The following is a 14,767-nucleotide window of genomic DNA, read 5'->3' as shown; positions in this document are numbered from 1 at the left end:
CACTTTGATTCAACATCATGTAGATACTGAGCTTTCCACACATTCCTCCAATACGTTTGAAACGTCTGCTTTTACCTATTTGTACTTCTGCATTTTCGGATTTGCCTGAAAACAGAAGCACAAAGTGAAATCCACTTTTGTTGGTGCAGAGCTTCCTGAAGGGCAAACCTGGCAGACACCCTCATCCGAGGAATAAGTCACCCTGGGGCGCTGAAGTCACCAGCTGGCCTATCGCTTATCCAAACTAACAGTCTTCTACTAGCAATCATGAGAAGAATATGAGACAAAAACGTTACACAGGGTCTCCATAAAGTTCGTGTGCAATTTGAAATCACTTTCAAGATGATTTTTAAATCATTCCTGGGCTCGGCGCCTATAGCTCAACCGGCTAAGGCGCCAGCCACGTACACCTAAGGTGGTGGGTTCGAATCCCCAGCCCGGACCCGCCAAACAACAATGACGGCTGCAACCAAAAAATAGCCGGGCGTTGTGGCGGGCGCCTGTGGTCCCAGCTACTTGGGAGGCGGAGGCAGGAGACTCGCTTGAGCCCAGGAGTTGGAGGTTGCTGTGAGCTGTAATGCCACGACACTCTACCCAGGGGGACAGCTTGAGGCTCTGTCTCAAAAAAAAAAAAAAAATCATTCCTGGTAGTGAAGAAAGTTGACGTATTTGTACAAAAGTGATTTTTATCCACCTGTTTCATGTGTTTCTGTTGAATCGTTAAATCCATGCAAGGATGTCTATTTCAGTAAAAAGAAAAAAAAGGATCCAGCTTTCTCGCATCAAAAACAAATATGTATTATATGATTTTAGCATACCGTATCTATGGATTAGCAGTTTAGATGTCTTTGTTTCTAGGTGAGAATTAAAAAATGTAAACGAGCTCCTGAGACACACGTCTTACCTTCATGGCGTCCAGAGCCAGTTTCAGGTTGGCCTTCTCCGTGGGGTCGGTGGTATGTTTGACCAGTTCCTAGTGGGAAGATATAGTTCAGTACCACTTTTATCAAATTAAAATGAAGACATAAGAAAGGAAACATTTTCAAAAATAAAAAACCATTATCATTTTTCTCTCCATAATGCGATCCATCTGATGTAACTAGGTTCCATTTCTTTTGAAACTTTAAAAAGACCAGCCAGACACCAAAAGAACATGAGACAGACACTTGGAAATGTTTCCCTTTCTAAGATGCATCTGAATTCCATCTCCCACCATGACATGGGCACTGCTTCCCAGATGGTATGAAAGGCCCCTCAAATGCTCACGGGATTGATGGATTTTACTCATTTTCACATCTGCTTCTCTGGAGCTTTTGATTTTCCTGAACGCATCTCTCCCCCATTACAGGGGCATCAGGGGCGTCTGTTCTTCATTGTCATTGCTGTTGTTTCTTAGTCCACCCTAAATTTCTGCCTGTTCCTCAACCTTTCAGAGTGTCTTCTCTGGCTTCCTCTTAGAAAGTTACTGTGCCCTAAATTTTCACTCTTTCATACTTATTTTTCACACTCCACAAATTCTATCGCAACCATTCTCAATGGGGCAGTCACTCTCAAATGTAAGTGCTCAACCCCAAACCGACGCCAGAGTCCCAGACTCACCCACCCAACTAAATAGCTCTACCCAGGAACTCAAAAAAGTTCCTCAGACCCACCACGCCACAAACTGAATCCATCTTCACCCAGAGCCCTACTCCTGTTCCTGCTTATGTTCTATTTAACGATGGCACTTCCATCAGTACACTCCACTAAGCCAAACCTCACAGGTGTCCCAGATTCTTCCCTCCCTTCTCCCTGCGTCCTGTCGATGTTAATGTTGATCCTGCCCCTTGAAATCAACCTCACTGTCACCACTCAGGGGCAGGTTCTCTCTCATTTAACCAGGTAATTATAAAGAGCATCTGATTGATTGTCTGACTGGCAGCCTCTCCCCACTATAATCCACTCAGCGTATTAACGTCAGAGTTAGGGTTGTAAAATGCAAATCAGATCCTGCCTCTCCCCTAAGTCGAGTTCTGTGATGGTCCACAAAACCACCATCCCTCTGTTCCTCCTTGTGATCTGAATTCTGCAAACCTCTTAATTCCTCTCTCTCCATTGCTACCCAAACCAACTCTATTCTATGCATATTATTAATCTTAATTCTCAAAATATGCTCTGATACCTAATCCCATTAGAAATGATGCTTTTTCTCCTTAGAAAGCTCTTCCTCTCTGATCCACCTGCCTAACTCTTACCCTTTCTGCTCAGCCCAACTCAAGAATCACTCCTCTGGGAAAAGCCTCCTATGACAAAAGCCTCTGCTCAAATCCTCGGCCTCCTGAGGTTTAATTATTTCACCCTTTGTTTGTCCCACCTCTTCACAACACCTTTTATGCTATTCTTGACAGTTTAAATTTCATTTCTCCCTTCTAAACAGCAGTAGAGTGCCTGTATTGTAGACGTATCACAGGTGTCCAAGATTATGCTTGGTACAAGAAAGACACTCAAAAATCTTTACTGAATCCAATACTGCTAGTGTTTCTTGCTGTAAACAGGGCAGATGGGGAATTTATTAAATATAATAAATTTGTCAAAATTCTATTCTTCTATTTCTGTTTTACTTTATTAAATACAAATAGTAAAATGTCCTTGAAGTTTCCAATCCCCCACTAGAAAACATGCTTATTTTATGAATCTGTGATTTCAAGTCAAAGCATATCGAGTAATTTCCCCTGTATAGTAGTAAGTAGAAAATGTCCAAATTTACAACCACAGTTGTTCAACAAATTTCAGGAGAAAAAAATACGTTTTATTGTATACTACTTTGAGATGGAAAAACATTTCTGAAATGTTTTTTCTATGTGTGATATCCAAAATAAAACTTTTTCCTATTTTAAAAACTCATTTTGGAACTAAACATACACTTTAAATTTGAAACACAAAACAAACCAAGAGAACTTAGGGGGGAAAGTCCACTTATTTTCATAAAGTATAGTCATATTTTCTACTTTGATAAGTCTGTGCAAAGCCTCAGAAGAACGAAAATAGATTATTTCTTAAAAATTACACCTTCTAAATTCTTCAATCAATATTTAACTACACTAAAGTAACAAAATAAATTATTATCTTATTTTGGACATGTTTTTAGTTCCAAGATGCCTTGGAAACTGATTGCCTAAGTCTTCCTTATTATTTTTTCATAAAACCCAATTTGATTAAGTTGCTCTGAGTTTAGGTCTCATAAATGTTTTAATGCATTTTTAAGGAATAATCAGGGTTTGAATTTTTCTGATTTCTCAGTAGAACAAAAATAGAGATGACTAATAATTTCGCAGCTCCAGTTCAAGAAATTTAATATACAAGCTGTACGAAGCACAGCAGACTCAAAATTATATTTCACATACAGGTAGTAGATCTTTTTAAAACGACATTTCACAAGCATCAGCAGAGGTGACAGACTAATACAGTCAGACATTTCTTTGGAGCTGAACTAATGAGTCTCCTGGCATAGCTATCAAATTAAATTTATAAGACTCTCCACCCTCATTAGAGGACTAACCGTGGAAACCATAAGCGTTGTGGGTTATAACAAGAATCATTTCAAAAGAAATGTAGTCTTATTATAATTTAGTACAGTAGAAAGCAGGACGGAATGTGACACAATCCTCTTTAATTTACTGTTACAAGGCAAAAGGTCTGATATGATTAATCTGCCAGAATTCAGATGCATCACAACATTGAAATGCTAATAAATTATTACTTCTAGAAGCCATGGTCAAAGTGACATGCCTTATTTTATATATGTAACATATATATGTATCGCTATACATGTTTTTTATATATATACTTTTTTTTTTTAGCCAGTCCTAGTTGAAAAACACAAAATGTTAACTTATAGCAAGACACAGGATCATCTTTGCTATAGGGAAGAAAAAATTCCCAGCTGTTCTATTATTTCACATTTAGCTATAAAACGATCAAAAATCTTATGGGAATAGGGCCCAAAACACGGAGTATCCATAATATATGTCATACTTCGTTAATAGCTTGTGAAATGAACAATCAACAAGTAGTTTTAAGTCACATACCTGGAGGAGAAGGTGATACTTTAAAACACGTTGCATCGGAACCACAAGCAAATCTCGAAGCGTAAACTTCCCATTATTTGCTCTTTTGGAACATTCCTAAAGAAATGATTTTTGAAAACTTTTTAAAAACGTTGTCAGTTTTCCTAAGGGGCGTCACAAACTTTGACAGATGCGAAGGCCATAAGCAGAACTGTTATTGTACAATAAACATTTTGCTGTTTTCCTTGACAATCCTTCTCTTTAACTAATAGAAAGTATCTTCAATCAAAAGCCAAACAAATCCTGTATTATTTTAACTCCAAATGTGAATCTAATAGAACTATTTCATGTATGAAAATTATTTTCTCTAATACAAAACTGTGTCCCTGCAGGGTCTTCCTCAACTTCCTGTCCATGTATAACTTTCACCAATCTCCCCGAGGAGGCTTATGGAGAATCTGCACCCACTCAAACCTGCCACAAATCTCATGCCTTGGTTTATTCAGTTCTCTCCAACCGCCATGGGCTTTGTCCAGCCTCCCACAAAATTCATCATCCTCTTTAATAACTCTACTTCTAGGACTTTACTAAATAACTCCAAACAACACTGTTTTCTCTCTCTTTGTCTTTCGGTTGTGTTTTAATTATTGTTGTACCTAACTTTTTCTTTTGTTTAATAAGAGACAGGGTCTCACTATGTTGCCCAAGCTAGAGCACAATTGATCCAATTATAATACGCTGTAACCTTGAACCCCTGGGCTCAATCGATTCTCCTGCCACCATGCCTAGCTAACTTTTTCACTTTTATTTTTTAGAGATGGGTGTCCAGCTATGTTGCCCAGATTGATCTTGAACTCCTAGACTAAAATGATCCTCCGACCTCGGCCTCCTGAAATGCTGTGATTATGGGTGAGAGCCACCATGTCTGGCTCATATTACCTTCCCCAACATATCTGTCCTTGATGCCTCTAAGAATCTAGCATTTGCTTATTACATATACTTATTATACTTCAATACTTATTGAACTGAAAGAAATAGAATGTTTGACTCCAAAAACTTGTAAAGCATAAATCTACTGCTGGGCTCTTTAAGTTTTTAAAGCACTCAGATTTTATTTTTTTAATCTCACATTCTTTCTTAAAAGTTTACTTAAATAGTATTCATTTGTTCACTGTTTTGATAATAACTAGGGTCTTTGAGGAAAATGCTGTGAAGTGTGAATTTGGGACTCTGGACAAGCCACTTCTGTGATTTTACCATTTCTCGTATACCTGTGGTGTCATTCAGAAAAATAAAGCACCCTACAAACAGTACTTTGAGTGAGCAGCCTAATGTTAAAAACCCACACGAGGGCATACCCTCGTCCAGGGACGCTTCCAGTTCATAGAAGGAGCTGTGCTTAAGAAAATACTCTTGAAAAAAAAGGGAAAGAAAGAAAGACTCTTTGTTCACAAATTTGTTTCCCCTTTGCCCACACTTAGCTTTTCTGGCACACTGAATGATATAGTATCAGGAACCATTATGCAAACACCATTAACTCTAATGATCTTCTTCGTGATTTAATGAGTGTGTTTAACTATAGATCTCCTGACATGTTAGCTTATGTCTTATCAATTACTATGGCTCATTAAAATGATAACTATTTCAACTGACTTGAGCTTGTACTGATTGTAGACAGTTTTGGATCATAAGTCTCAAGCAGGAGGTTAAACTGTTATTATTTTAATGAGTGGGGCTTTACCTCCCCAGCTGCCTTTTAAAGTGCCTGGAATTGAGGTTGCCACTTACACGTCACGTTAATGCCATCCCAATACAGTGTTAAAAGCAGAAATGTTATACATTTAAAATTACTAAATTACAGAAGTTAGTGTAAAATTCTTGGCAAAAAATTATTCCTTAAAGTTCTAAGTTCAGGAAGTAACCAACACTGCTGGCATTAGCTAAAACCAGGGGTTGGAGACTAAGGTATAAAATGCTTAGTAGTAACAAGTAGAATTCATTCTTCTAAAACATCCAGTCACTGTCTTAGCTTCAACTCAATTATAACCAGAAGGAAAATAAAATGGGGTAGGATAAGCCGGGCTTACGGGGTAAGATAAAGAGGCTCTATCACCCTTCCCCCCATGTTATCTTGGTTCAAAAACAAATGTAATCAGTGTAACCTGGCTCTCTGTACCCTCAATGAATCTCCCAACAATAAAAATAAAATCAAATAAAAATAAAAACTCTCACTAATTTCTAAGTTCCCAAGAATAAAAATTGAATTTAGATTATCATGGGTTTGTCAGCCCTTAAGCCTTGAAAAATCTGTTCCTCCTCCAAGCTCAGATATACAATTAAAGTTTCAACGTGCATGTATGTTATTTTTCTCATAAATTTCTGGCATAGTCACTCAAGTAGCATCATTCAACTTCACTGCAGAATGCTCTCCCAACATCTGCGCATGGCACAGAGACAGGACATGTATTAGGATTTCAGCAGGCCACACGCTCGCTGGATGATCTGCTAAAAGGACCAAACAGCAACCACGAGTGTCCCACAGTCACGGATGTTCTTCGTGGGGAACTGGTGGATCTAGGTCGGGGCTAAGGGAAATGCCAAGCACGTAAGAGATGAGGAACAAAAGCCACCATGAGGCACGAATCTTTGGGGCACCCAGGACTTTCCTGTATTCAAGATAATGGAAGAGAGGATGAGAAAAAAAAAATCTAAATACAGATGTTTTGTGAAAGAAAACTTATTGTCTCTGGAAACTCTCCAAAAATAACTACAAAACAGAAGACCCAAAGACGACAGGGAGACACCAAGAGTAAGAAACGTCCCCTCCGTCACTCTGGGACCGGTGGCAGCAGTTCCAGCTGGGCACCTATTGAAGTGGGACAGTAAGTATCTGATTAAAAACTTCCGAATCAGGCCTGTGGTCCGAGGCACCAGATTGTAAGCTGAGGAGAGCACAGCCCAGCAGCACCTCACCCTGTGCCCTCACACTCGGCCCGTGGTCCTCTCTTTTCCTGACACTGATGGCGATGGCAGAAGCTGGGTACTCAGAGTCCCTGAGTCTCGGCTTGGGCGGGACTGTGACAGAGACTCTGACAGGAGGAAGACGAACACTCCACCCAGACTGAGAATATACTGCAGGTATGACTGACGCTCACGCACTCCTCTCCTGAACCACAATTTCATATCTTCATTTAAAAGAAAAACTGGCTTAATGGTTGCTCTATTAGAAATTAGCTGTACGATCTGTAAGTCTTATTTTATCATCCTATTTCAGTGAGTCAAGGAAGCTTGCAGGTCTATATCTAAGAGGCTCTCTTCAACAAAAAGCAGCAGGAACACTTAGCCACAGATAACGTTGGGTGGATGCTATTTAGTGGCAACTGAACCTACGTCCAGACTCAAGGTCAACAACACTGAGGGATACTACAAAGTAGAGGAAACAAGATCAGCCATGACACAGATTTAGTACTGTTCCTCGGTGACCTGTTAACACACAAGCTTTCTAAGCATTGGTTTCCCCTTGTGGGAATTATAAGCTACGAAATCATGCCAGGTAGCGGAGACAACGAAGAATTCTGATTTCAAAATCATCGGTGCCTCTTTCCACGATCCATCCCCTGACATCACTGCTCAACTGAACAAAAAGGAAGAAAGGGGACAGAAAAGAGGCAGACAAGCCACACAGTCGCTGAAGAGTCCACTGGGTGTCTCTACCTGAAATTTAAGAAAATCCAAACACACAGATAATACATTTAAGATGAAAAAATCACATAGCAATCACTTGTCAAACGTTCTTTGGAAGTATGAACTCCTCTTGTGAAAAAAAAATCTCTAGTTATATATGTTTATATATATATATATATATAAATGTTATTTCAGCATACAGATATATATATATATATGGAGTACAAAAAAACATGACTTAACACATCTCCAGACTTATTTTCTGTTGTAACCAAGTGCTCTGTTTACACTGGTCTACTTGCCATTTCTTAAACTTTCCTGACTCTTTCTGGTCAAGATTTGGCGGTTCCTCCAGAATGCCCTCCATGGAATCGCATCTGTCAAGGCTCTTCTCAGTTGTCTCTTTGGCTGAATACCCCATAAGCTGCCCTCACTGCCGTGGGCAGAGCCAGCCCCGTGAGCCCTGCCACATGCTGCTCGCCTCATACTATTCACTCGGCTTCGTGTTGGTCCACTTTTCCTTCTCGCAGTAATATCCAGGCCCTTCTTATATCTCTGCTCCCAAGTGTCTTATACTAAGTAAACATTTTAAATCTACATATACATTATCCAGCATATGTCTTACTTGTCCAGCACCTCTTACTACCTGGGCAAATTACTCATAATCTCTCTAAACTTCAGCTTTCTCATCAATAAGATGAACAAATTCATTATGTATAATTAATATATGAGTTATCAGGTCCCTGTGAGATAAAACACAGTGCCATAAATATTAGGTTTTACTATTGTTATTACTACCCTGTTATCTGATAGAGCTATCTATTAAAATATTTTATAAAACTGATATGAGATTATATTGAGAATATCTGGAGAAATGCACTACTGTGTTTCCCCGAATATAAGACCTATGCCAAAAATAAGCCCTAGCAGGATTTCTATGCATTTGTTAAATGTAAGCCCTACCCTGATAATAAAACCTAGTTATACTGCATAGCCATGCCATCCATTTTGGCATGGAGAGAGATATCCCCTGAAAAAAGGCACTAGTGTGTCTTCTTAAGAAAAAAATAAATGTAAGACAGTGTTTTATTTTGGGGGAAACACGGTATTGCATTAACCACGAAGAGGAAAATGTTGCTCTTAGGTTTATTTTACTTAATATCATAAATAAAAAATGAACAGGTACCTCTAATTTCAGTTTGACATCTTCCTTTGTCTTAGAAATGTAGTCTAAGCTAGAGATGGCCAACTCCACTCCACTGCAGTACTGCCCGTAAATAACCAACCTGAAAGGGAAACAGAGGCAGGAACCTGTAACACCCTGGTTCTCAACCTTCCTAATGCCACGACCCCATAATACAGTTCCTCATGTTGTGGTGACTCCCAACCATAAGATTATTTTCATTGCTACTTCATAACTGTAATTTTGCTACTGTAATGAATCATAATGTAAATATCTGATACACAGGATGGTCTTAGGCGACCCCTGTGAAAGGGTCATTCAACCCCCAAAGGGATTGTGACCCACAGGTTGAGAACCACTGCAAAAATCAAGAATGGCTCAGTGCCTGTAGTTCCAGCTACTTGGGAGGCTGAGGCAAGAGAATCACTTAAGCCTAAGAGTTTGAGGTTGCTGTGAGCTGTAACACCACAGCACTCTACAGAGGGTGACATAGTGAGACTCCATCATAAATAAATAAATAAATAAATAAAGCCAGAATGTAGTAGAGAAGAAAAAAGTCAGAATCTCCTTCTCTATAAAAACCACAGTTAAGGATAATCAAAATAGAAGTAGAAATTCCTAATACACATCATATATGTACTCATAAAATGAGACTCACTTGGACAGCAATGACTAATTTTTACTTCTAACTTTGAATGGGATTAATTCCATGTACATTCTTACAGCAGACACCTTTTATAAACTGGCCTAATGACTATTAATGTTATTTCAGCAATCATATATGTATCTCAAAAACAAAACTGAAAATTTCAGTAAAGGCTCTTACTAGAGATAAATTGTTTTACTGTTTACTCAGACTCGGAAAGGGCTGTTTTCTACCACAATTTTATTACAATCATTCCATATGACTCTACTCATTAATAAGCCTCCTACTTCTTGCTAGTTTTTAATTAAGGAACATACATCATCTGAAAACAGGGGAATCGGAGCCCTGAACTGTGCTGGATAGGAGATAACTCATACTACAGCCCATTTCAGGAAAGGGACCTCCATAGTGATATAAACATTTCACAAAGAGGCAGTTTGGTTTATTGTCTCTCTTAATTCTGGAAAAAACTACTAATAAGATTTTAATGTCTATCCAAGAGATGACTCAAAGCAATGGCTTAGCTGCACGTTAGCTGGTATTAGAAACCATCTTGCTTGATTTAAAAAGAGAGAATTACATTTTAAGTAAAATCTCTTGATACTCCGAATCACAGAGTTCTTCAAGAGTTTTTTTTTTTTTTTCCAAACTTAGGAAGGGAAATGACTTTAGCTATAAATCAAATACTTAAAAATAGAAAATCCTAAAATATTACAGTTGGAAGAAGCATTAAGTACCAGCTCATCTGCCCCTGACATTTACGAAAGTGGGGATGGAGGCTGAGAGAGCCTCCCTTGTAAAAGTCTGAGCACTATGCTGCCTCTTCACATCTTCCTTGTTTTTTTTTCCTTTTTGTTCACAGACAGGGTCTCACTCTGCCCCACCACCCAGGCCAGAAAGGCTGGAGCACAGTGCCATGATCATAGCTCACACTCTTGAACTCCTAGGCTTAGGCAATCCTCCCACCTCAGCCTCCTGAGTAGCTGGGATTATAGGCACATACCAGCATGCCAGCTAATCTTTTTTTTCTTTAATGCACATATAGAGCTCAAACTACTACCCTGAGATTAATTGTCCCAGGTTCTAATTATGGCCCAGGTAGAGCTATAATAAACATTAACTATAGCTATTTACTAACTCCCACGATCATTGAAAACTAAGACCCACAAAACTTAACATTTAAAACTTACTTTTCCTTGTAGTTAATAAAAACTTGATACAAGTTCTGGTCAATTTTATTTACAATGGAATCATTAATCTCTTGCATTAAGCTCCGATGCACTTTTACGAGGTCCTTAGAAAAGAAAGCAAAATGTGAAAGCCAAGTAGAGATCAGAATTTAAAAATATGTTCCAAACCCAGAATCTCTATTGCAGACTTGCCGTTTAGGACCTCAGGACAGGCTGAATATTCTCAACATGGAAACCTGTTACCATTAATATGGAGAGGAGGAAAAGGAGGGGAAGAGGGGAAAGGGAGGAAGGAGAAAGGGGTGGGAGAAAAGGAGAGGGGCCAGGAAAGGTGGGAGACAAGGGGCGGGGAAGAAGGAAGATGAGAAGAGAAGAGAGAAGCAGGGAGAGGGAGGAGAGAAAGAAAGAAACAGAGACGGGTCATGAGTGTGGGAAACAGAAATGTCAGATCTGACTTGAAATGTCAGCACTCTGTGAAAAAATAAATCATCTCACTAGCTATTGAAGGATAATTTATTCCTTATGTAAAAATATATCCAGCTCATGTTAATTTTATAATCACTATAAACTTTTAAATAAAACTATCCAAGTGCCTAATGTTTTATTGACAGGATAAAATAATGATTCATGTCCATCCAAATGTAGATTTGTACTGTGGTCAATTAGTGGTGACCTGGTGCTGAGCTAACAGTAATCAGACGAAATTACTGGAAATCAGACAACCAAACGGATAAATAAGAAGCAAATAAACTGTACTAGACAATTTATTAGAGCAACACATGGTCTGAGTTTCACGTTTTCCCTGATAAGCAAGTAACTTTCAGAAAGGCAGTAAATACGTGTCACAGCCAGAGAACGAGAAAATTCGAATCCAGGTGCCAAATGCACCATTTCCTGTGGCCTCAGAGCACGTGTGGACTCCGCAGCAGAGTCTTTCCACAGTAGGGTGGAAATCGAACGTGAAGGTGTCGGCCCTGTCCCTTTGTTGAGGAGTATAGAAAAACTATAAGAATAAGGACTATCAAATGGGTTCTAAGTTACAGTGACCAGACTCGAGTGGTTTAAGATCCCTCATCATCCTGGAATGTGCCATTTGCTTTACGCCAAAACTTCAACTAATATGGTTAGCATTTTCTTTCAGTTGTGTTATAAATCTGTGAGAATATCTTTGTTTGGCCAAAATCCAGGATAAGTACAACATACTTATCGACAGGTGCTCATCAACACAGAATACAACAGAATCAAAATATAAGCAATTTTTGGGCAACGCCTGTGGCTCAAAGGTAGGGCACTGGCCCCATATGCCAGAGGTGGTGGATTCAAACCCAGCTCCAGCCAAAAACTGCAAAAAAAAACCCCATATATATATGGTTCCATGTATATATATATATGGAATATGGAATTTTTTAAGTAACACAAGCAAAACTGTGCATAAAACCATATGTAAGCATATGTGTGTCAGTTCATGTGTGTATGTGCGTGCATGTGTGTCCACGGGTATGTGCATGTCTGTGCATGTGTGTGTCTATATAAACCAAAGCAAGTCCTAGAGGTCTAAGAACTAGAATCTTGCCTGACATTTCCTCACTTGGCATAGCACTTAGCATGCTTCTGAGATTTTTAGGCAAATATCCTTTCAGGATTGCAAGATTCTGGTAAGGTGCCTTGAACCTTGAAATGCTTGCATAAATACAGGGGGAAATTTTTCACGTTTCGCCATTAAGTTTGCCTGTTGACTCAGGAGGAAATATCTATTTCAGAAATGGGAGTTGAAGTTGATACAACTGAGAGCAGAGCTTACCAAGGAGCAGGGATGAAAGAAGGAAGGGAAACCGATGTAGTCAGGACAGAGGGTGTCCTGAGGGGCGAGAGGGGCTAGAGGAGCAACAGGGCAGGCAAGTGTGAGGTAGAAGGGGAGTCCAGGAGACAAACAGATGGGAGTAGCAGGGATTCTTCTATTGAGACTATCTCCTCATAACACACAGTTAAGGATAACATATGGATCCTTTTATCCATTCGTGTTCTGAATGCATTTTCACAAACTTTTTATTGAAGACATGACATAGCTAGTTCAATAAAATATAAAGATAGAAGAACTGGGGAAGTAGAAGCAGAGTCAAAATTCTTAAAAAATATAAAAGGGTGTTACAACAGGGATATGGAACCCGCTAAGAAAATGAAGGTTTCATAGAACGACATGTCAATTTCAGCTAGCAGAGCTGCACTTACAGGAATGTTGATGAACACTGAATCAAATTCTGCAGCTGTCAGAAACCTTTTCAGTGGCGCCATGAAATACTACCAGGAGAGAAGAGGGAAGTAATAATTAAGTATAATTCATCCTAATCTCTATAATAGTTTTTCATCCACAACCAACCAATGTCCATTGAAAGCCAACTGTTTATGAGCCTTACAAATGCCAAAAAAGCAGACATTACTTTCTCTGTCTGAAATATTTTATACTTGAACAGACAAAAAGACAAATCCAAGCTAATACATTTAAAATATAAACTAAAAGATTAGACAATAAATGCTTCCCAAAGTAAGAGAATGCTATTGGCTGAGTTGGCAAGCAAAGGCAACATTTGTAGAGATATTTCAGGACTTAAATAAAGTTTCCTCCAAATGTTTTGTGGAGATAATATATTCCTGAAACCAGTGATCCATTTATGCAATTTATGGATCATTCCTTAAGAATTTTAGCTCCTGACCTATCACCCGCTTTCATTCTTAGGGTTCTGATTGTCTGTGGACGATCCTCCCAGTAGAGCCTGGCCCTCTCAGTTCCTTGACCTTCAATAATCTTGTGCTCCTCCATCTCAGCTCCCAAATCTCATTATCATACCCCAAGACCGTGTCATTATCAACACCTGCATATGCTCCACAGCGCTGGCCTCAAACAACTGACTCTCTGACCACTGCCTCCCACCTTCACAGCTCATTCCCTCAAGGACCTTCCACCCATCGTCTGCCACTCCACTGGTCATGCCACTGCCCTCGTGTCCTTACGTCCTTCCTTACTCCATTTATGATTCCATGAACCAGCAGAGTGACCTCCCCACATGCACCTTACCTCCCTTCTCCCATCGTGCTTCTCTAGAAAAACTAAAACCCGAGTTAAACCTCACTTGGCACATACTTTTTGCCTGTACATAAGAAGTTTAAGCATGGACCACGCTGAGAGTCTAAGTTTCAATATGACCACAGAACTCAACTGAGCCTGAAAGGCTCCACAGCCCTTCACTGTATTTCCCTGATCAACTCACTTTCCTGTTCTCTTCGACGATTTTTCCACACATTCATCTATTTTCCTAAACTTCCAAAATTTTCTCCTGGTTCTCATTTTCTTACCCTCAGTGGGGAGACACTACATTTCCCCAAGAACACATACTCACCCCTATGGTGATTTCAATCAGTCTCAAGACCTTAATGCCATTGTGAAATGATAATGGATGAATCCTTATCTCAACTCAACCTTTCCCCTTAATGCAAGGCTCATATCCAATAGCCTCCTCAATATATCCCCTTCAAGTCTAAATAGGGATCAGCAATTCAATCGACCTAACAGACTTAGGATTCCCAAACCCATCCTTCCCCATCTCTGTGCCATCTTCACCATTCATTTGGCAGTCGCTCAGGCCCACACCTAGTAGCCACCCTTGATTTCTCTCTTTCTTACATATCCTTTACTGAATTCATCACCTGCTCTACTTACTGATTCATCCAATCAGCTCTACTTTGAAAATTTATTCAGAATCTGACCACCCCTTCCCCTCTATCAATACTAGCATTTATCGTCTTGATTACTATAACAGCCTTCCAATTGTTCTCCCAGTTTCCTTACAAGAACCAAAATGAGATGTTAAAGATGTAAATCATCATGTCACTTCTGCTCAAAATGCTCTTGTTTCCACTGCCTTTCGTGACCTGGTGACTCACAGGATCTCTGAGCTCACTGCTCAATCCCCTTCGCTAGTTCTGGGCAGCCAGGCTGGATTCCTGCTGCCCCTTGAAGCAG

General features: G+C 39.5%; 1 protein-coding gene across 1 annotated transcript in view; it reads right to left on the bottom strand.

Moving 5' to 3' along the window:
• VAV3 (vav guanine nucleotide exchange factor 3) overlaps positions 1-14,767 on the bottom strand; it is a 384,658-nt gene that overhangs the window by 182,914 nt on the left and 186,977 nt on the right. The window contains exons 7-11 of the mRNA XM_012801644.1: positions 12,979-13,047; positions 10,750-10,853; positions 8,917-9,016; positions 4,068-4,163; positions 905-973 (exon numbers count right to left, since the gene is read on the bottom strand). Coding sequence (XP_012657098.1) covers positions 905-973; positions 4,068-4,163; positions 8,917-9,016; positions 10,750-10,853; positions 12,979-13,047 — 438 coding nt within the window. The remainder of the gene's footprint in view (positions 1-904; positions 974-4,067; positions 4,164-8,916; positions 9,017-10,749; positions 10,854-12,978; positions 13,048-14,767) is intronic.

This window comes from Otolemur garnettii, unplaced genomic scaffold, assembly GCF_000181295.1.
Source record: "Otolemur garnettii isolate 467f Iridium unplaced genomic scaffold, OtoGar3 scaffold00010, whole genome shotgun sequence".
Classification (NCBI taxonomy): Eukaryota; Metazoa; Chordata; class Mammalia; order Primates; family Galagidae; genus Otolemur; species Otolemur garnettii.
The sequence above is the reverse complement of the archived record's forward strand: the minus strand, read 5'-3'. Positions and strand labels throughout refer to the sequence as shown.